General features: G+C 44.0%; 1 protein-coding gene across 2 annotated transcripts in view; it reads right to left on the bottom strand.

The window, feature by feature from the left end:
* SPTBN2 (spectrin beta, non-erythrocytic 2) overlaps positions 1-22,133 on the bottom strand; it is an 81,933-nt gene that overhangs the window by 54,312 nt on the left and 5,488 nt on the right. Inside the window, exons 2-3 of one of the 2 annotated variants that reach the window (XM_054990094.1) lie at positions 20,160-20,345; positions 2,077-2,228 (exon numbers count right to left, since the gene is read on the bottom strand). In XM_054990094.1, coding sequence (XP_054846069.1) covers positions 2,077-2,228; positions 20,160-20,316 — 309 coding nt within the window. In that variant the 5' untranslated portion in view covers positions 20,317-20,345. Of the gene's footprint in view, positions 1-2,076; positions 2,229-12,060; positions 12,306-20,159; positions 20,346-22,133 lie in introns of those variants that run through there. The other variant, XM_054990084.1, reaches the window with a different exon arrangement.

Below are 22,133 nucleotides of genomic sequence, written 5' to 3' on the forward strand. Positions count from 1 at the left end.
TTACATTGGGTAGCATTTAAAAACCAGAGTCTGCCACCTGAAGCAGTATAGTCCAGAATTGCATCATTTCACCCTGTTATCCCATTTTACTGTATGTGCGCGCAGGTAAGAGACAGAACAGCCATTGCCTCAGTCCACGAGAGTGCATTCCACGTGTTAATTAAGCATTGTGCAAAGAAGCACTTTCTTTGATCTGATGCACATCCAGAGTTTTAGTATTATGAGAAAGGGAAAATAATTTTTGTCTCTCTTGTCACTATCATCATTATACCACTAGCATTCATCGCATAATTAAGATAGATAGTCGTGTTTCTCTGTAGCAGCAGGAAAGAGCAAGAGTCCAATAGCACCTATAAGACTAACAAAATTTGTGGTAGGTTATGAGCTTTTGGGGTAGGGTACTTCTTCAGAAGTGAGCTGTGACTCATGAAAGCCTATCCCCTTCCACAAATTTTGTTAGTCTTATAGGTGCTACTAGGCTCTTGCTCTTTCCTATTATCACATAATTCGATAACTATAGATGTCAGGTAGATATAGATAGTAGGTAGATCTCTCTCTTTAAATCTCTCTCTCTAGAGACAGACAGACCTTAGGTTTCACTTACTGGCTCATTCACAAGGGTACCATAGTTGTTCATGTATTTCCACACAACTTAAAATGCTGAAAATTAGCATGCTTGTTGAGGGAATCACTCCTCAATCCCCCAAAGCCATGAGAAATTCTGAACAGAGTCCACAAACATCTGGAAGAGGAAACAAGTGCAGCACAGACAGTGTGAGGGGAAGGACTGGAGACACATCAGCAGGATAATGGATGTATGTGGATGATGGCTTGGAGAGCAACAGGACGAGGCCTAAGGAAGAACTGCATTGAACCACAATGCATTTGTGGTTGTGCATGTGTGTAAGCCTCTTAGCACGGTAACTCTCTCTCTCTCCACATACACACACACAAACACACACCACTAGAAATAGTGTGCCATTACTTATTTACATTTCCCAACCTGACTTAACAACTCATATCCTTGCATCCTTAGACTACATGTAGTGCAACCCTAAGAACGCTTTCCTGGGGATAAACCCTATCGAATAGACCTTAGGACTGCTTTCTGAAAAAAATTGGTATGCATTCCACCTTAGGCTGGAGGAAATTCTTCCAGCCCAAGGAGCCTTCCTCTAAGTTAAGTGGCTCTTCTGTAGGAGAAATGGCCACTTAAGTTGCAGGAAACTCTTCAGGCTAGAGGAAGGCTTAAAATATAGCTCATTGCAGTGGCAGGATACATGCCACTGAGATGAACACTCTAAGCATAAATTAGTTTTTTAATTACCTTTAAAGAGTGATACAGGTCTTTCAGCTGCATGTTTTATTTTCAATGCTTCTGGGGGCTTTGGTAGAAGAGGTTCCCTTCTGTTGGAGGTAGCTTTTGCACAGGGAGATGTGGTCTTCAGTTTCGGAGAACAGGGGCTTCTAGGGGCCAGGTATGTAAAGCTAAAAATCTCCACCAACTGGTGATGCAAAAATTGGGCCACGGACAAAGCCTTGTGGGTAGGGTTGCCAACAGGCCTGGAGAAAAATATCCTGTCCTTTTAAACTAGGTTTAACATGGGGAAATGGGCCAGTTGAAGCATTTCATGGCACAGAGCTAAATAACATCTCATTAAGCCTCTATTAAATGGACATTTTTCTCCAAGCCTGTTGGCAGTCTTATCTGTGGGTTATTTGTGCAATTCTTATCTCACTCAATGCCTATCATTACTTTTTCCTCTATCTCAGCTCTGGGGTTGGCTGCAGTGTGCAAAGGGATGTGGGGAGAATCAGTTTTCAAGCAACTTTTCCTAATCTGCTTGCAAAAATGTTTCTCTTTCTGTTTGGATTTTTAAATTTCCTTTAACAGATGTTAGAAGTTAAAAAAAAAGAAGAAAGATGGTGTAAACTGAATATAGCAAGTTAATCTTTTACATTATTATCGATTTATTTTTCCTACACAGTCAATATTTTCCCTACAGATTCACATTAGTTCAGTATGTTGTCCCCTCCCACCCATGTCCCCGTGATGTTCCCATTTCAGCCACTTACTAGCTGCTCTCCCGAGAGCACCTCCAGCAAGCGCAGCAGCATCCGTCCATCCCGCAAGTCACTATAGAGGTCACTGATCCGGCAAGTGACTCGGGCCAGATGAGAGTTGACCCATTTGGTGAAGGTTTTCTTCTGCACAGCCTCTCGCTCATCTGCAAGACAGAATCCATTGCACACAAGTGAGGAAGGAATGGCATCAGTCTAGCATGCACGAGAGTGCCATGGCTCAGCAGCAGACCGTATGCTTTGCATTCTGAAGGTCTCAGGTTCAGTCCCAAAGATCTTCCACGAAAGGATCTTACATACCATGTGTTCTGAAAGACCTTGTTCTGCCCAAGACTCTGGGAGCTGCTGCTATTAAAGGGAAACAATACTGAACTTGAAAGGCCACTCATCTGACTCGGTATAAAGATATTATTGACAGCTTCATATGTTTGTCACTGAAGTGAAACTCCAGTGAGGAAAACGCCACCTTTTTTTGCTTTTTAACTTAGGCATGTCTATCCTTCTCTACAAAAGATTCCCCACTTCCTAATAAACCAGGTTGAGCCCTTATCACTCCTGCAGCATGCACTCACTTTATAAGCGCCCAAACATTGTCTTTCTCTTGCAAGCTTCCAACAGCCATTGGCTGAGCTGCAGTGATGTTAGATAATTTCATAAACATTCTAATCACTTGAAGAAGAAAACAGAATGTTCGAAAATATACACTTTTTTTTGTTAGAACTGAAAGGTCAGCCTGAATCTGAGAAATTCACTGAGTCAGGGATTGAGGGTGGCACAGCATGATATACTCGTTTCTAAAATGTGCATGTTCTCAAGGAAAACACTCCTCCCTTCTGGAATAAGTACCTAACATGGTTTGCTTATGTTCATATGACTTCTGCTGCTTTCTCACAATGTACATGAGGAAGGAATAAAATGAGTCATAAATAGGTAGCAATGATATACACAGAAGGGCAAGTGTGGCAGTGTGTACTCCATTTTAAAGAGGTCTTATACTCTTGTTTCCTCACTCACTTCCCTGATCCAACCCCATTCACATTTCATCATAGGACATTAAGCATTCAATAAACTGATACATGTTTTCTGAAGACCACCGTTTTATATCTACATGCAGTGGTTGGCTGGTTTTTTAATTTCCTGCACAGTGTCAACAAATTTTGTGTTATAAAAATGCAGAAGCACCACACACACTGTTTTTATTACAAGAGAAGCCATGCCTTCTGGAGGAGAACTTTCACATTCATGACAACAAAAACCTTAAGGTCATGAACAATGAGAACAAGAATATGCACACCTATGCTCCACGTCTGAAATAGCCATATTTCTTCCTCTAAATTATCTTCATTAAAGATAAAAAACTGCTCTTAGCTGAAATGTAGGCATCAATTGGTCCAATCAGTGACAGTTTGTGTTGATTAATTGCAAGGGGGCCTATTTTAATCAGTATACTAAAGAGTTAAAAGTTCAGGTGGGTTTATTTCCTGAAGCTATTTTGGGTCTGACGCATTACCGTTACAGGGAATTGAAAAACAGAGTATTAAAGGAAGCCTTTTCTTCTAACAGTGAGTCATTTAGCATTTGTCTGTTAAATAATAAGTTCACGCATGCATCTTCAAAATACGCTTCTTCACAATGCTCGCGCACTAACAGGTTTTAGCAATATGCACATTTATTTAAATCAGTTAATCGGTTAAAAGCAGGCGCTCAATCTACTCAAATTATTTGGTGGCTGACAACCCTAATGTTTATTTATTAAAATATTTTTACAAGGGTTTCTATCTGGCCTAGAGGAAAAAGGTCATGTTCCTATAATAGAGGATTAATGAGATATTATTTGGAATATTAGTTACTAGTTAATGTTAGTTACCTCCATGCCAGGAAAAGCTTCAGCTATCCATTCCCACACATTAAGGAACATGACATTTCCCCCCAGGACAGTTGGTAACTATTTTTTACCCTGTGTTTCAGTTACATTAAAAACAAACCTCCCAAAGAAGTTTACAATAAACTCCAGAACCTGACTGACAGCATGTAGTTTAAAAAGAGTAGGAAATGGGGGGGGGGGGGGGAGAATCACAGAGCATGAGTAATAAAAAGAACAAAACTACAAACAAGCTGCAAAAGTATCAAAAATCCCCAGCAGTATTATTCACATTGCCTCAGCAATGATCATACAGCAAGCAGAAATATCTAACCTATATCAACTGAAAGAAATCACAGGACTGATGAGAAAATGCTGTTTTTACCACCTTTCTAAAAGGCAAAAGGAATGATGCCCCACCAAATGAGCATAACGACCAAAGAAACAAATGAGAGCCAGTGTAGTGTAGAGGTTGTGTGAGCGTAAAATGTAAGAAACTTCTGTTTGAATCTCCCCTCTGTCACAGAAACTTGCTGGGAGATCTTGGGCCAGTCACACACACACATACACACACCCAATCTACTTCACAGAATTTTTGTTGTGAGGATAAAATAGAGGAAGAGAGAATCTTGTAAACTACTTTGATGCCACACTAGGGAGAAAATGGGGTACAATGAGGATAATGAGGTAAATAAAGTAAACAATTTCCCACAGGCCCAGTGCAGCCACCAAGTGTGTATTCACAAGGTGCCGTCAAGTGGCCAACTATATGACCCTATATGGAGTTTTCAAGGTGAGAGACAAACAGAGGAGGTTTGCCATTGCCTGCCTCTGTGTAGCATCCCTGGACTTGCTTAGTGATCTCCCTTCGAAGTACTAACCAGGGCTGACCCTGCTTAGTTTCAAAGATCTAACACATTCGGCTAGCCTAAGCCATCCAGGTCAGGGCCACAGCCACCAAGTACTCCCAGTCATATGTTATGGTATTTGGTGGTGGCGGCTAGGGTTGCCAACACCTTAATGTATTTGGTTAATTTATTTTATTGTTGTTCATTGTATGTTGATTTTAGAATTGTTTTCTTGTTTTTATTGATTTTAACTGTTGTTCACTGCCCAGAGCCCCTGAGGATGGGTGGTTTATAAATCGAATAATAAATAAAATAAATAAACAGTCCTGAAAAAAATTGTTCTGTTGCTTTTATCAAGGTTTAACATGTGGAAATTGACAGTTGAAGGTTTTCAGGGGATGGAGAGAGAGCTGCCAGAAGACTGAACCTAACCCCTTCCTCACCAAATTCATTCACATCTATTCCATCATCTTTTTTCTCCCTGGGTCCTTTGCTCCCTTTTCATTTGTTTCTCTCCTTTTTAATGTCCACAGTGAAAAGTGAGAATATTGGACATGAAACTGGAGTGAACTTTATGCTATTTGGAGGCTGTCTCCTCTGTTTGCAGTGGGGTATTTGCCTCAGGAGTGGGTGGTATTATGGGAAGGTGGGCATGAGAGAATGCCTAGGGCAACTCAGCCTGGGATTTGTTTTTAAAAATTAACTGCAAACCACCTTACTATAACTTACATGTGTAAAAAGAATGTGTAGAGTGCCTTTTATTTACTAATGTCAAGTTCCTGTCCTTATCTCACCCCACCCCAAACCTGGGATCATGGCTAAAGAACTGAAACGGCATAATGTGCAGGCAGGTTTAACTCTACAACCTTTCCCAACAGAAAAATAAGTTATTTTACTATAGAGGGCCAAAGGGCTGAGGGAAATCTTAAGACACATCATCTCTCACTACAGAGAAATATGGGCTTTTGCATAAAGTTGTCAATTGGCCAGGGGAGAAAATGTCCTGTCCTTTCAAGAGAGGTTTGTTATGCAAAATCTGCAGTTGAAGCTTTTCATGACATCACTTGATAATTGTTATACAGTAAAATGATATTAAAGGAACAGCTAGAAAGACGAGTTTAAAAAGTTGGCAATTCTACTTTAGAAGCATCTAAATAAATCGTGCCAAGGATAACTAATTCTCGGAATGCTGGGAATATAAAATCTATGCACGTGTACAATACTCTTATCTACCTGGCAATTTCTAGGTTGAAGGAACAGATTTGTAGGCAAGTGTAGCTACTAGGATTCTCATTTTTTAGTAATTAAAACATCAATTAATTGTTCTCTCTCACACCTAACCACCCCATCTTTCCCAACCTTGTCTTCTACCCTGTAACATGACCAGAGAGAAGAATGCAAGTATGCTAACTGAATCAGCAAAGGTCTCATAATATACTCATAAGCAAACAACTTTTTCCTGGATAGCTAATGATATGCAATACTGCAGATATGCGGCTTCTAAGACATCTATGCATGCCTACTTGATAATTAATTCACATGTAAATTGGAGATGAGCTTTTAGCTCCAATTGTTGCCTCCCAAGTACATTTAAATTTAGCGCATAGTTGATTTCCAGGTTTTATTTTTATTTTTTACTCTGGTAAACAACACATTTCTTCAAAACCACATGATTGTGATTACACATAGATAACTTGTGGTATATACCAAGTGGGATATGCAAGTACTGCTATTAATACAACTTTTCAATGTGATATCACCAGATCTACCCCATGATATCACTGGACCCCCACCCTTGATATCATCAGGCCATGCCCAATGAGTTTCAGAGTTTAGGGTGATGGGCACTGGCAGTCCTAGCCCTAACTCAGTTATGGCTGCCAACCTCCAGGTAGGGTCCTGGAGATCTCCCCAAATTACAACTGGTTTCCAGGCTACAGAGATCAGTTCCCATGGGGAAAATGACTACTTTGGAGGGTAGCCTTTATGGCATTACACCCCACTGAGGTGCCCCCCACTACCAAGTTACATACCAAATCTCCAGGAATTTCTCATCCCAGAGTTGGCAACCCAAGCCCTAATGTACTCATTCCCCCCCCCCGGTTTCTTAGTAGTTTCCTTTGAATTCCTATCTCCAAGGAACCCAACCATAGTAGCCAACTACCCCCACTCTCACCTCCCATTTTAAGAGGTTCTGCAAGGTAAAATTTTTCTCATTACAACATCTCCAATGCCAAGAAAAAATTTCACCTGCTGAATTTTTAAGTGTCACACAGCTACTAAAGGCAGAAACCATGCCCCAGGGGGAAAAGGGGCAACCCCTTTGTCTCTTTCAAGCCTTGAGAATATGGACCGGACCCTAGGACAATGGGTCCTCTTATCCTGTTTTTAGAGGAGAGAGTCTAAAGCCTGAAGAGCAGTAACGGAGAGCCAGAACTCCTGGTTTCTCTCCAAAGACAGTAAACAAGCGTGGAGACTATGGGTTCGGGCAGGGATAAGAAGTGCTTGAGTTTTTTAAGTTACAGAAAGGAACAATGACAACAACAAAGTATTAGTTTTATCCCACCACCCAGGACATTAAAGCAGCTCTAAAATTCCTTGAGCAGAGAGAACTCAGAGGACCCCTATCTTTCTGCCCCCCACCCAACATTTGCGTACAGTGCTAAACCACCAGATGTTTGGCTTCAGGGTGGGGGAAGGGAATTTTAAAAAGCACGGACAGAGGCCATGGCATCTCTTATCCCACCGTTCTAGAGAAGGACAGCACACTGGAAAAGCTGGCAAGGTGAATAGACTATATATGTGCTCAGCAGTGTTCTCTTCTCTCTTTCACCAACTGACGTTTTTCTAGAGCTGAACCCTGTCTGCAGTGGCAAAAGAGTTGCACAGGAAGGCGAGAGGTCTGGCTCGGGGTAAGGCTGCATGCTTGCCCCACGCTGGATTTGTACTTATTCATGGCCTTCTGCACAGCTGGCATTTGCCCTGCAGCCCAGGCAGGTGCTGCTCCTCTGCTCCAACCCATTACACATGCAGTGCATGTAGAGACAGCTATGGGGGTGGGGGTGGGTGGGCCAAGGGCTCAGCCTGCCCCTTCCCTGAGTCATTGAGACAAGTCAGAGCAGGGCTACTGTGCTAACCCTGAGCCTGGATGAAAGAGCCAGAATTGATGTGGAGTGCTTTCAAGACACAGAGTGAACAAGTCCTAGTCGTCATCCAAGCAATGCACTACTGTTACCCATGGACTTTAACCCCCTGCCAAAGGCTGAGACTGAACTAGGGTTACCAACCTCCAGGAGGGGCCTGGAGTTCTTCCTGCATTACAACTGATCTCCAGGCTAAGAGATCAATTCCCCTGGAGAAAATGGTAGCTTCAGAAGGCAGATTCAATGGTATCAAATCCCTGCTGAGGGCCCTGCTCTCCTCAAACTCTGCCCTCCCCAGGCTCCAGCCCCAAATCTCCAGGAATTTTCCAAGCTCGTGTTGGCATGCAAGTTGCAACCTTAGACTGAATCCCTGCAATTCTGGCTCCCAGGCATTATTAAGATTAGGAAACTGGACCAAGGTTCAGCAACAAAGCCAAGTCTCTTTGTTTATGTCTCTGGTAGGACAGTTATTGTTGTTCCTGAGTAGCTATTTTATGATATGGTGGCTGTCTGAGGTGAGTCCAACTTGCTCTGTCACTACCAACCCACCCACTCCAGGCCTCTGTGAAACAAGAATCACAACTATTCTCTCTCACGGGCCTGAGGGACGGAGAGGGTAGGCCTGTTCTTGCTTACAGACCATTCTTGTACTAAAAACGGCTACTATTGAGCAGCAAATACAGACTACTTAAATCCGGCATAAATTTAGGGACTAGATCCAGCCACACACTGGATGCCAACTCTGTCTGTTGCAATACCCACTCAAGGTAGACGTACGCAACCACATTGCTACCATTACACAATTGTTTTCCTAAGAGCGTGGTAGGCTGCTTCTGAACAACACATCCTATTGTGGTAATATTTTTACCCCACCAGGCAACACTATGACAGGACCTAATCATATCAGCCATACCATCAGGTGGTCATTCACCATCTCATCCCCCAACATAATATATATGCTCAGCTGCCAACAATGTCCCTTCTGCTGGGACAAATAAGTCCGTTCTGTATCAGAGAATAAATGGATCCTAGCATAGCAAAAGTAGCCAGTATTCAGAAGTCAGTGGGGGAACAACTCTGGGGAATAACTTTGGTGTTGACCTAAAAGTCATCAACGTTCTTTTTAAAAGTAACTTCCAGGAAAAGCTTCAGCAAGGAGTTCCTAATTAAAATTTATCAGCAAATTCTATTCATTTTGGAATTCAGTCACGGTTCACGATTTTGGTTTCTTTCCCACGACAGATGATATATTAGCAGAAGATAGCCCTATTATCACCAGTTACCGCTGCTGTAAATGGGATCCCTCCATTCTTATTTTGTACGCCTTTAAAATCTGCATATAAATGTCATAGACCAGCAACCATTCTTGCATTCCATGGCGCATTGGCTCCACTATAGCCAAATTAATATTTTTTCTCTGTATCCATGTCTCTAGCTGCCAACAAAGGATAAAACTATATGCATGCACCTGACCAAGGGGGCTACAACCTACACAAGCTTTTGACACTGTAATCTGTTAGCCCTTGCTTGAAATACCACAGATCTCTTTGTTCCTTTTCATTATTATTTTCCTTTGTTGGATCATGGCTCAAAGGAGTCTCTGTTGCCAGTCTCTCTGCCCTAATCCAGCACAGGCCCTCTGAGAGGAGGTAGAACCCCTACCTAGAAATGCTGGTTCCAGAGTCTTCTGTCCTAGCCACTATATTGCTCCAATTCCCCCAGTTCCCAGAGTCAAGAACTGAACCCAAGTCCAGGCTCAGAGCTGCCTCCATCCAGAAAACCATTCTCTCCACTTTTCTCCATATGTTAGAACCCAGTTGTCCTGAAATTCAGTTTTTTAAACCCCACTCAGATATTTTATTTACTTCATTTATACACCACTTCATTTATACTAATGCAGACCCACAGTAGCTTACATAATACTCTTCCACTTCATTTTATTCTCACAACAACCCTGTGAGGTAGTCCAGGCTGAGTGTATGACTGGCCCAAGGTCACCCAGAGACCTTCCATGGCACAGTAGGGATTTGAACCTAGGTCTCCCAGGTCCTAGTCCAACACTCTAACCACTACACCGCGCTGGCTCTCAGTTATTAGTTTATTAAATGAACGATATCAAGCCATCATGATATTATGAGAATGTTAGATAGGATCAGGGAGAACCACTCTGCCATGGAAGCTTGCTGGGTGATCTTGGGCTAATCACACACACTCAGCCTAACCTACCTCACAGGGTTGTTGTGAGGACAAATGGAGGACAGGAGAATTATGTATGCCATCTTGAGTCCCCCTTGGGGATAAGGCGAGGTATCTATGAGGTAAACAAAAAAATAAATAAATACTGAGGTTCAAGTCTACCATCATTAGGTCTGTGTCATGGATGCACTGGTCTCTGTTCACAGAGGTATGCAGCCTACACTTAGTGATGTGGTGGTAAAAAGCACTTTGTACAGAGAAAGCCCTTTCATTAGTACTTGGTTCATATATCACAGGACTACCTAGAGACCCTCATATCTGCAAGACCGCTTCTCTTATACATTCTTGCGAGGAAACTTTTTTCCTCAGGCCACGACCTGCTTCAGACTCCAACTTGTAAACAGGTTTAGATACTGCCTAGTTCAGGCTAGAGCTTTTAATGCTGCAGCACTAGTACTGAAGAAGGGCCTTCCTGAAGAATGTTTTCATATTGTTAACATGCCGGCGCCACTGTAAGGCGGAATTATTCAGGAGAACCTTTTAAAGTCAGTAATTGTTTTAGAGAGATAAATCAGACAATCGCTGACTCTGTGCTTGAGAGCTGTTTATTGGTTTTAATATTGTTGTCTGTTGATATTGTGTTTATGTAACACTTTAATCTACCATGAGCCCCTTTGGGAGAAAGGCAAGACAAAAACACCAGAATAAACAAACAAACAAATACAGGCTCAAGGGGTAAAATGAATAAAACAATTCCCTTTTCCAACTATGTGGACAGAACCCAGGAGTTCTGCAGCCTCTCAATGTCACATGACCCAATTTGCAAATCAATTTAAATTTTCCACTAGGACCTCCTTAAATTTACATCTCCCCACAACTGCAGGGATACCAAGAGACTGACTGGAAACTGGGTGTGGGTTATATCCTGATATTGATTTTTTTTTAAATAGCCAGTTTTGCAAACTCACAAGCATCTTCCACATTCAAGGCTATTGTAAGCACCTTCTCCCCACCCCCATTGTCATACTAACGGGGGGGGGGGGGCGGGTCAGCTTTTCACAAGAAGGACTGGAGGTGAAGCTCACCTAGGATACCTACTTCTTTGGAAAGAAGTGGGCCTTTTGCTATGCATTTAGGAAAGAAGGCCAGTGGGACACAGAAGTGAATGTATTAGGGATCTGGACTTGGAGAAATGTCGTACAGTCCCTTTCCTGAGTTTAGAGCAACAAATGACACTCTGTGAAATCATCTGAAGAAAATTGCTTACGAGGTGGTCCATATCCAGGACTTGCAGGGGAAAAGAAAGGTCCTCATTCCCTGTGAATTACCATGAAGGATTCTGAGGATTTTCTGCCACCTCAAGAGTTTGCTAGGGCGAGGACATGTGTGGGGAGGAAGATATAAGTTCTGCCTCAAGCACGACAAGCGAGAGAAACAGGGCTTCTGACTAAACAGGAGTGTGTGAGTGTGTAGGACAGTTCCGAGGTGAATACCTGTGTCTTTCCCTATAGGTCACTCTTCTGTATGCCACAGTGAACTGCCCTCTTAGGCTTCCGCCCGTCCTCTCTCTCTTGTCAAAAGTCTCCCAACCCACCCCAGCCTTGCTTCATCCTTCAGGAGCTAAGGTTGCCTTTGCTGATCCTATTTTCCAGACTGGAATCACATATTCCCCCTCCCTCCTCCTCCCTCCACGCCAGGCAGGGGGCACCTGGGCATGGCCCCAAAGAATCTCAGCCACGCCATGCGGCTTTTGCCCCTTGCAAACCCAGCATGCGTTCAGCTAATTCCTGGCAGCACCTTGCGGATTAGAGTTCCCGTCCCCCAGGGATCTGAGCTGACCAGGAAAATGGAGAGGGGGAGCATACCTCACTGCCAGCTTCTCCCCCCATGTGTCCAACCCACCTCCCCTCCCCCGTTTCACACCTCCTACCTTGAAGCTGTTTGAACCTGCCCTCCAACACATTGGCGTACTGTACCGCGTTGATAAAGGCTGCTGGAGACAGCTCATGAGGTGTCAAAGGAGAACTCCGGCTTGCCTCCATCAGCTCTGGCTCAGACTGGTACATCCTTGGGGCTGGGGCACCCCCACTAGATCACCACTGCAAGCTCCCCCCCCCCAGCTACAGCTGGGCCCAGGTAGCAGGAAGGAAATCTTCAGCACCTTGGTGTGAGTGTTCTAAGGGAGTTTACTGCCCCCTCCCAGGCGAGGGAGGGAGGGCGGGCCCAAGTAATTTACATAAAAACAGGTTGGGCTGCTCTGAAAGGTAAGAGTGCGCACGCAGCAATGCCCTTAGCCCAACTACACATGGGAGGGGGAGGCTGGGCAGCCTGCCCACAAACAAATACACGCACACACACAGTGCAACAGTCAAATCTCAGCATTGGGGGTTAGCCAAGGCTATTACTGAATAGGGCTCAGGATGCCTGGGTTCCAGGGCCAGGAATGACAGAAATGCCTAGTGGGTAAGTGCAATGGCACGAGAGTGCCAAAAACCTGGATTCTCTATTCAGCTCGGTGGTGGGGTCTGCGGTTCCTGGGATCTATCCAGAGGTGAGTTCTTTTTTTAAAAAACTGGGGAAAGAGATGCTGGGGCTCAAGCCTCTATGTAATATACTTCCCCTGACCTGGAACTCTTGCCCCTTAGTTTCAAGTGCTTGATTCCTACAGAGAGAGACAGACAGACATCCAAAGGCATCCTATACTAGGGCAGAGGATTTGTGTTCAGAACTGATTCTGGGGCTGAGCCTTGGCTCATATTAACCACCAGCTGTACCCTAATCTCCCCTGTATCAAGGGTCTAAGAACCAAACCAGATATGGCACTAGGTTTGTGGCCACCATGAAGAGGCTGCTGTCATTTTAGAATAACTTAAAAATTCCGTGACGGCCCAATCCTGATTGGGTATGCAGCACGATGCTCTCCACGCGTGCCCCCCCCCGGCCCCCCGTGCACTCCTTTTCAAGTGAGGTTGTGTTTGTGGCCATTTTGGCACTTGAGGGCAGGGAAAGCACCTCAGCCTACCGTGCTGTGGGACCAATTAGGATCGGTCCCTTGCAGCATTTTTACACAACTTTAAAATGCCAGCAGCATTCTTGTGATGGCCACTAAGTTCAAGTCCCATCTTTGCCACAGACATGGCATGGGCTCAAGCTTGACCTCTTTTTGGCCTCAGTCACTCTCCTCCTTTCTGTAAAATGGGCATAATAAGCTGGCCATCACAGAACTGAATCACAAAGCCGAATCACCCTGAAGCATGTGAACTGAAAAACAAACTGATTTGATTTGAAAGGGCAGGTGGCCCTTTTCTGATATTTGAATCGCAGCCCCTTCCTTGCTGTGGTCGCTGGGGAAAGCAACACAGAGATATTAAATTATTAATTAGAAAAATTTCCAAAATCTTTGGATGCCACTTCTAAGCAAGCTCGAGCTACTGTACAACCCCCCACCCCCACCCCAACACACACACATACTAGAAATTAAGCACAGTTTGAGATCATGACTAACTCAACCCTTTTCCCCTACTCTGCCCCTTCAAGAAAATTCAAAAGTTCAAGTTTCCAGCTTTCTCCACTCCAGCCCGATCCTAAAGGAGATGGCTATGGAGCTAAAAGGAAATTTCTGTTTGCTGCATAGGGAAAAGGGGAAGGAAACTAGTGGGAAGGGAAACCAGGTCCTGCTGGTTCCCCAGTTTTTGGGAAAGAGGGAGGAAGGGAAGAGGGGAGGGAGAGAGAGGCCCAACAAAATGAGCTCATACCAGTCACTGGGGCTGAACAATACAGGATTTGCTTCCTATTGTCTGCTTTTGTATGGCCATTGCTGCCTCATACTGCCCTGCCCATGTGAGAGAGTGGCGAGGAGAATTTCGCCCCAGGTTCACCTCCTGGTTGCACACTGGCGGGGGCAGGGGGGGCGGTGGATTACAGACATATAAACTGGGGAGTGGCAGCAGGGAGAAGAATCCTTCTTCCCGTTGATTATTAACTGGAACCAGCCCTCATCCTCAGAACTGGTTCTAAAAAGGCAAGGTGCAATCTTCATCACTTGACATTATAGCCCAAAAAAAGAGTGCCTCTGATCAGGTGTAGAGTGTCTTCTTCACACTGCTAAGTACAGCCAGTTTTACACAGTTGGACTTAAGGGACACAATACTTTTTGTTTCATATCAGTTACTTTTGCTTTAACATCAGTGCCTGAAGAAAGAGTCCTGTGTAGCTCAAAGTCTTGCTGTTACAGCAATTTCAGTTGTTTCACAAAGAAATTATCATCTCCTGTGTCATCAACAAAGATCTGCCTCACCCCCCACCCGTTCAAACATACCACACAAGTTCCCCCCTCCCCGCTTCCAGAATTTCCTGACAGCCTACCTACCCCGCCCTGCACAGTATCATTGCAGACTGTCATTAAGCTATTGTTTGGTGCCCTTCCCAGGCAGCTCTCCTTGGAATCCTCCCTTATCCAATGTGGGGCTGGAGACCGCAGTGGAGCTTGGTGCTCATTTTAGGCCTCGACTGGCTTGGAACGTCTGATCGCTCAAGATTGCACTTGTTCACTGCATTGGCAGCTTTTCTCACATTTGCTTTCCCTTTCCCTTGTGTTCACCCCCTAGGGACAGTGGAGGAGGATAATAACCCAAATCCTTCGGGAAGTCAAAAAGTACCAGAGTTTAAATTGGCAAAACAAAATGCTGCACTATACAGAAGCAAAAAGGGGGGTGGATTAGAAGCAACAGCAGAAAAGACAAAACAACCTGCCCTCCAGGATGCAATCCATCAGGAAGATCTCCTGCAAGAGTCCTACCAAAATGAAGGAGAGTATTGTTGCGCTCTGTGAAAACGTGTGTGTGGCGGGGTGGGGGGGGGGGTGCACTTGAATTTTGTTCTAAGGCAGCCAATTTTGTACCTTGGGTCCGATTTGACTTTCAGCCACGAACGCTGCGTATGTGTTTATGTGACTCCGTTCCACTGAAATAAACATGAAAACAAAACCCCTCTCTTCAGTGATGTGCCTCTGACCACTGAAATGTGCGCATGCCATCCGAAACTGAAAATGGCACGAATGCATTTTGCCATTCAAACTCAAGATACTTTTTCTACCCAAGTTTAAAATACAGGGTATGACTGGACTTAAGTGTGGCAACTTCAGCAGGAGCTGCTTCCACACAGGGATGATTCCTCATTGTGGACTCCCTGCTGCAAATGCAGAGGCAACTATCACGGTAATGGAGTATTCCCACGACGTGATTCTCTGTTCTTTCCTCCCTGTTCATTTGTATTCACCATTCTCTGACTCCCTCTGCACAGCCAGAGGGCTTTTTGCCTGCTTTAAAAAAAAACAGTTGTAGGTATGGGGGGGGGGTGGAGACAGCCATCAAGCCATAGCAGACTTATGGTGACCTCTAGTGGGGTTTCCAAGGCAACAGACTAACACAAGTGGTTTGCCATTGCCTGGCTCTGCAACCCTGGTCTTTTTTGGAGGTCTCCCATCCAATTACTAACCAAAGCCTACTCTGCTTAGCTTTTGAGAACTGATGAGAGCAGGTCTGCCTGGACTGTTCAGGTCAAGGCTATTATAATGTTACAATGGTGTATAGCCATTTTTTTTAAAATCACAGAAAAGCCAACTGATGATAGGGTGTGTGTGAGAGCATGTGGCAGGTAAGAAAGGAAAGGAACAGAAAATCATACTGGATATGGGCAGGATAGTTTGGAAATCCACACCTTCCAGTCCACAATGTGGGCAAACACACTTTGAGCAGAACCACAAGTGACAAAAGGCACAGATTGGACACTTGTCTGCTTCCCTCAAGTTTTGATGGGAAATGTAGGCAGCTTGGCGGAATGTTGGACAAATGACAGTTGAAAAGTCCATTGGTCAGCAGTCAGAGAGCGAAGCTGCGAGACCAGGATGCCTACATTTCCCATCAAAACTTGAGGGAAGCAGACAAGTGTCCAATCTGTGCCTTTTGTCACTTGTGGTTCTGCTCTTTGTCTCCAGTGTTCCGGAAAGATAATAATAATCTTGTGTGTATATACCACTCTTCAGTGCAGATTAATGCCACACTCAGAGTGGTTTACAAAGTCAGTGTCATTATCCCCACAACAGACACCCTGTGATGTAGGTAAGGCTGAGAGAGTTCTGAGAAAGCTGTGACTGATCCAAGGTCACCCAGTTGGCTTCAAGCGGAGGAGTGGAGAATCATACCCGGATCTCCAGATCAGAGTCCTGCCACTCTTAACCACTACACCAAACTTGGAGCAAAGCAGAGGAAACCATAGAGGGCGAATGGCTGGAAGACAATGGCCGAATCTACACTTCCTTTTTGTTTCCATGCCTTTTTTGCAACCGTGGCGCTGTTCAAGCAGATACTCACATGCTTTCCCATTCCGTGTGTTCCCTGCCATCACTGCGCCACAATTGCGCCTCCTTTCCGTACCACGTGATAATAGCATAAATCTGCTCTTGCCCAGCCCTTTTTTTTAAAATGGGCTTTCATAGTGCATTTGCACAATAAAGAAAGGTTGGTATACCACAAAACCTACTTTAGTGAGCAGCGGTTTGCACGGGAAAAGAAACCATCCGTGGAGCATGCGCACGTCACCAGCCAATTGTTAGAAAGTGGTCTGTGAGGAGCAAAAAATGGGCCAATCAAAGTTGAGGGAGAGGGAACCTTGCCATTTCTTAAAAGTCGGAATATCGGTATAGTGCAAAATTAACTTTTTTTTTAAAAAAGGGAAGTGACCCGCACCCTCAATGCTGACGACGGAGGAGGGAACTGCCCACTATAACGCTTTACTCAGTAGCGTGTGGATAACTGATTGCGCCATGAAGACGCACTGGGACGGTGACTGTGATGATGCACAGCATGGTAGCGGAATGAACCCAACTGCCATGACTGCGCAAGATAAGCGGATGGTGAGTGCGTGTGGATTTGGCCAATATTGTGTGGATGCTTCAGAGTAACCTGTTCCAGAATGAAAATCAGGGTGCAAAATAGGCTCTGTGTAGAAACTGTCCGGGTCTCTGCAAGGCCTTGTCCAACAGCCTCAAGGCTGAGATTTCCATATTCCATGTTTAAAATTATGTCTAAGGGAAGCAGCCCTTACAGGGCCACAAGCATGAATTTCTGTAATGTCAGAAAGCTTCAGCCTGAGCTCAAAAGATGTGGTGGGAGGAAGTCCCAGACACGGAGTCTGACAGTTTGGAGCAAAGAAGACTGATCTAAGACTTCTGGGTTCTGTTCCTAACAGAGGAAGGTCTCACTAGGAAACAAACCAACGGAAGGAGAGACAAAGAGCAAAGCTCAAGGGGTAGAGAACATGGTTGTCATATACATGGACTCTGATTCAATCCCAGGAAGCTTCTTCAGTTAAAAGGACTTCAAGTTTTCAGCACTGCAAAGGATCTTTCTCTTACCAAGTCCCCGGGCAGCCAAATACTATTCTAAACGTTACTTGAGTCAGGATAAGGCAACTTCAAATGACCCACATAAGAGGTCTCCACTACATTACAATGGGCTTGGGATGAAGCTAGGCCCCCCCTATGATGCACAATGCACTCATGCCACATTCCAGAGCTTAATCTTTGCAAGGGGTGGGAGGTTCTACTGGGCTGGGAGCCAGAACTTCTGGAATCAATGCCCAGAACTTCCTTTAAAAAACAGATTTAGTCCAGGAATCCATTTTGAACACCCAAACAGCCCTGGAGCGTGTGGCAGTGTTTCACAGCATGTACATGGCACCTTTCCTTCATCACAGAAGAGATACAGCCCATCTCTAGTCAGCCAGAGTTCAGCAGCAGGGCAAAAGGTGGAGCTTCATGGCGAGCCAGAGATCCAGCACCTCCCATTTTAGAAATAAAATTATACCTCTGTGATTTTTGGGAAGAATGAAGGGCTCATGTTACAGGAGAGGAGAAAAACGAGTGCTAGAACTGGGGTGTACAAGGTGCAGTAAGGGTTCGTTTTCTTGTGGAGGAGAAGACCATGACTCCTGGCTCAGCTACCCTCAATTTCACTGGCTGGTGTCTCCCTGTAGACACCCATCCCCAAGGTATGTGTGCATGGGGGCTGGTCACGTCTTTGTGACTGGTCTAGGCATGGCAGCAAACAGCCCCCTCCCAGCATGCTGTCCAAACACAGAAGAGGGAGTCTGGTAAACATAAAGCAAGGCCACCGAGGGTAGGAGCAAAGTACAGCAGACAGGGTGCTGGGTGAGAAAGGGGGAGGGAAGGCCGATTTTGGACTCTAGGATACTACTAGCCTTTTCCTCAGTTTCTTAGGTTCCCCAGACATAAATCAGTATGGCCCACTGGAGAGGAAGTCTGGCCACAGAGCTAGGAGACCTTTGCCACAACTCTCTGCATATCCCTGGGCAAGCCAGCCTCAGTTTTCCCACCTGGAAATGGAGAATAAGAGGGAAGTAGGAGTGCAATGAAAAAGAACACTGCAAACTGTAAGAAATCCTTTTTTTCACTTGAAGAAATGCTACAAAAAAGATTTTTAAGGAGTATCAGTAAAAACCATATTGCATCTGAGAGCTGTGCCCTGGGATCCCTTCTAATGTGTCTCTGAGCGTGAGCAAAGTGCTTTAGCTTCACCAATACAATTCTCCACGAATTAGGGAGATGGGGTTTGCAGACTTGAGCGCATGGGCTTCAAAGCAACTGTCTGCAGAATGCATACATCCCCAGCTAAGGGACGTCTTCACTGGAACACCTGGCAGTCTAGCATGCCTAGATGCACAGGTAATATCAGACAAGCTAGGATCAGTAAATTAACATTCAGGAACATGATGCCATCTCAACAACGATGAACACTACAACTCCCATCAAGCACTGGATACATATGTGTTTCAGTTACCAAGTCCCCCCTGCAATTGCTGCCAGAATCTCTAAACCCCAGAAATGTGTTGCAACAACTTTATTTGAATCTTTGAGGACAGGGTGTGAGGATATGAGCTAGGTGGGAGTTAATGGACAGACATTTCCTGGAGAGATGAGGTATAAAAGAAACTGCATACCAACACCACTCACTCTCAGTGTCCTCAATGGTTCCTAATTTTGTTTTTGCTTTGTAAACTACCCCTCCAGATGTATAAATTCCCTAATTTTTGCACTGTTTGCACTATAATGCTTAAGGTCCTCAGTTAATTACAAAAGAGAAAAAAGGGACAATCAATCTTAGTCCAACATTTCTTTATATAGCATATTTAAACAACCAACATAATAAACTGATTACCCACAATTCCCATTCCTAATTATGTGACAATCACACCAGATATCACTTGCTGAAAGGGAATCAGATAGTTCTTTTCGATTATAGTCTATAATAGAGAAAATGGCTGCTCTCTTCCCCTGGAGAAAAAGGGTGCTTTCCGGGGAGACTCCATGGTATTAGACCCCACTGAAGTCCTGCCCCTACCTAAACTCCATCTTCCCCAGGTTCTACTCGCAAATCTCCAGGAAATTTCCAATCCAGACTTGGCAAACCTAGCTGGTTTTTTAAAAAAATAATAAAATAATAATTAAAAAAATTCATCTTTGCATGAAGGCAGCATACAGATGTTTTAAATAAATAAATATCATACTGTACAAAAATCATTCACCCTGAGCTCCCAAGCTCACACAGCTTCCAACTAGCATAAACTAAAAACAGCCCCCAAATAGGGCTTAGCACCTGCTCAACCCAGCCAGACTCTGACGAAACAAATTTAACCCTACCATTGAATGTGGAACTCCTTTCTTTACGCTATGATTGCAAGATACATTATATGATATAAGGCACTCGACAAATCTCAAGAGATGAGTAGGAAAGCATTTCCCCCAACCCCAGCCCTTCTTGCCACGATTCTAGAAAATGCTCCATATGGTAAAACAGGCAATAATCCTTTGTGCAGGCAGTGTTATTGAGCAGTGACAGAAAGGTATGCTGCACATCCTCAAAGACACTAATTTGTGTGTTCAATTGCACTGAGAAAAGAGATGCCAAAGAGTGTGGCCCTAGCTAAAATTAAGCTTTGGGTGCCCCTTACCTGCAAGCGCCTTGATGCGAGAGCGCTCAAAAAGACGAGCTGAGCTGTTTTCATTGTCCCAGTCTTCATCGGCCAGTTCCCAGCGGTTATTGATGTCATTGTACTGCTGCTGGATCTCCAGGCTGTCAAAGTCGGTGGGGGAGAGGGTGCTACTCATGGTGATTTCAGCAGGGGGCTGCTGTCCACCTGCAAGGGCAAGAAGAGGAAGGAATGCTAACTCAATCTGTTCTTTGCCAATTGAATACAAGAAACAGTGCAATCCTAAGTAGAGTTACTCCAGTCTATGGACTTAGACTGGAGTAACTCTTCTCAGGATTGCACAATAAGTCATCTTAATTTGCTTTTCAAAAGCTTGTACCCTGCTTTTTCCCTCTAGTTTCCTTCCGCCCCAAATAACATCTCCTGCTCTTCTCCTTTTCCACACTCTGCTCTGAGCCACAGTCACAACAAATTTCACAGAAGAACAGGTCCTTTAGCAATTTGTCCAGGACACTTTTCAATTTTTAGGGAAAAGTACATGTTTTAAATCAACAGTGAGTAGAGGGAACAAGGCATAGAATGAAACACGACCCACATCATCTTGTACATGGTGGCCATTGCTACAATGGCTACTACAAGCGTCTGTCTCTCTCTTTCACATACAGTCCACAGAAAGCCCACAATCAATGAACCTTTAGTAGGAAAGTTCATATAACACTGTACTAACACACACACACACTATTTATACCCTGCCTTATACCCTTATATACACCCCACACACTATTTATACTTAAAATATGCAACTATTTTATATTTATTATATAAAATATATATTAATACTATACTAATGGTCTGTGTAAAAAAACCCACGTGCATTTTAATTACAAGCTGGACACCCACTCCTTGCAAGAAGGGCAGGATAATAATTTATTAGATAGAATCATCCTCAAAATCTCCTCTTCGAGATAACTATAAAGCCCTCAGGGATTGAGCAGGCTGATTTCCCCTTTTCCCTTTAACTGCTGTCAACATTCCCTGCCCCCTAGAATATATTCATCCTCATTCAGGCCACTGAGAAGGTCTTAGTCTATGGGTTAATTTTAAAAAACTAGGTTTGTCTACAAATTCAGGGAGTCCTGAAAGTATACAGAAATCTCTTATCTTGTTACATGGTCTTTTTTGGCTGATTTTGCAACTGTCACCATCCAGTGTACCATTAGATACAGCAGTGACGATGCATATAATGATTTTCTATGGGCTTTACATACATTTATCTTGGAAATTCTTAAGTCGTTCAGGAATATCTGTATGAGCTGCATCATTCTTGGCCGAACTGAGGTATCTCTGGTAACTAGGCCTTTCATGGCTCACAACTGCTGCTCTTCACCACTGCATAACATTCTGGGAAACCAGAACAGCTAATCTTATAAAACAAGAATGCAAGCTAATCGGTTGTGCTTTACAAGAGACCTGTGAATTGTGGTTAGTGCTAAAGATAGATTTGGATATCGGCTGGTTTTTATATTGTCCAAGGGAGTGTCTCAACCATTTCTCTATCCCAACATGCCTCTGGGTAACCCAAGATACAAAGCATGGGTTTAGTTAAATCAAGGGCTTCCTCTAATACTATTTTATACAGAAAGAAAACAGAAAATAAGGCTTATATCTCAGGGCTTATATCTCTGAGCATTATCCCCCTTGCTTTTCCATTCTTTTTTCTTGTTTAACATTTATATTGAGGAAGAGTTCTGTGTAATTTGTTTCTTGGATTGTCCTCTTTACTGGCTGCTCAGACTATTAGCCAATCCCATGGTTCAATGGGAGTCGATGGACAAAAATGCTGCTATGTTTTTAAACTGAAATACGGAAAAAGCAAAGAATCTTGTAGCACCAATTTATTGTGACATAACTAGATTATCTAGAAGGTGCCACAGGACTGGCTGTTGTTTTGGTTACAACAGACTAGCACAGCAACCCTCTTGAAAGAGAATCTTT

This window comes from Eublepharis macularius, chromosome 1, assembly GCF_028583425.1.
Source record: "Eublepharis macularius isolate TG4126 chromosome 1, MPM_Emac_v1.0, whole genome shotgun sequence".
NCBI classification, from domain to species: Eukaryota; Metazoa; Chordata; class Lepidosauria; order Squamata; family Eublepharidae; genus Eublepharis; species Eublepharis macularius.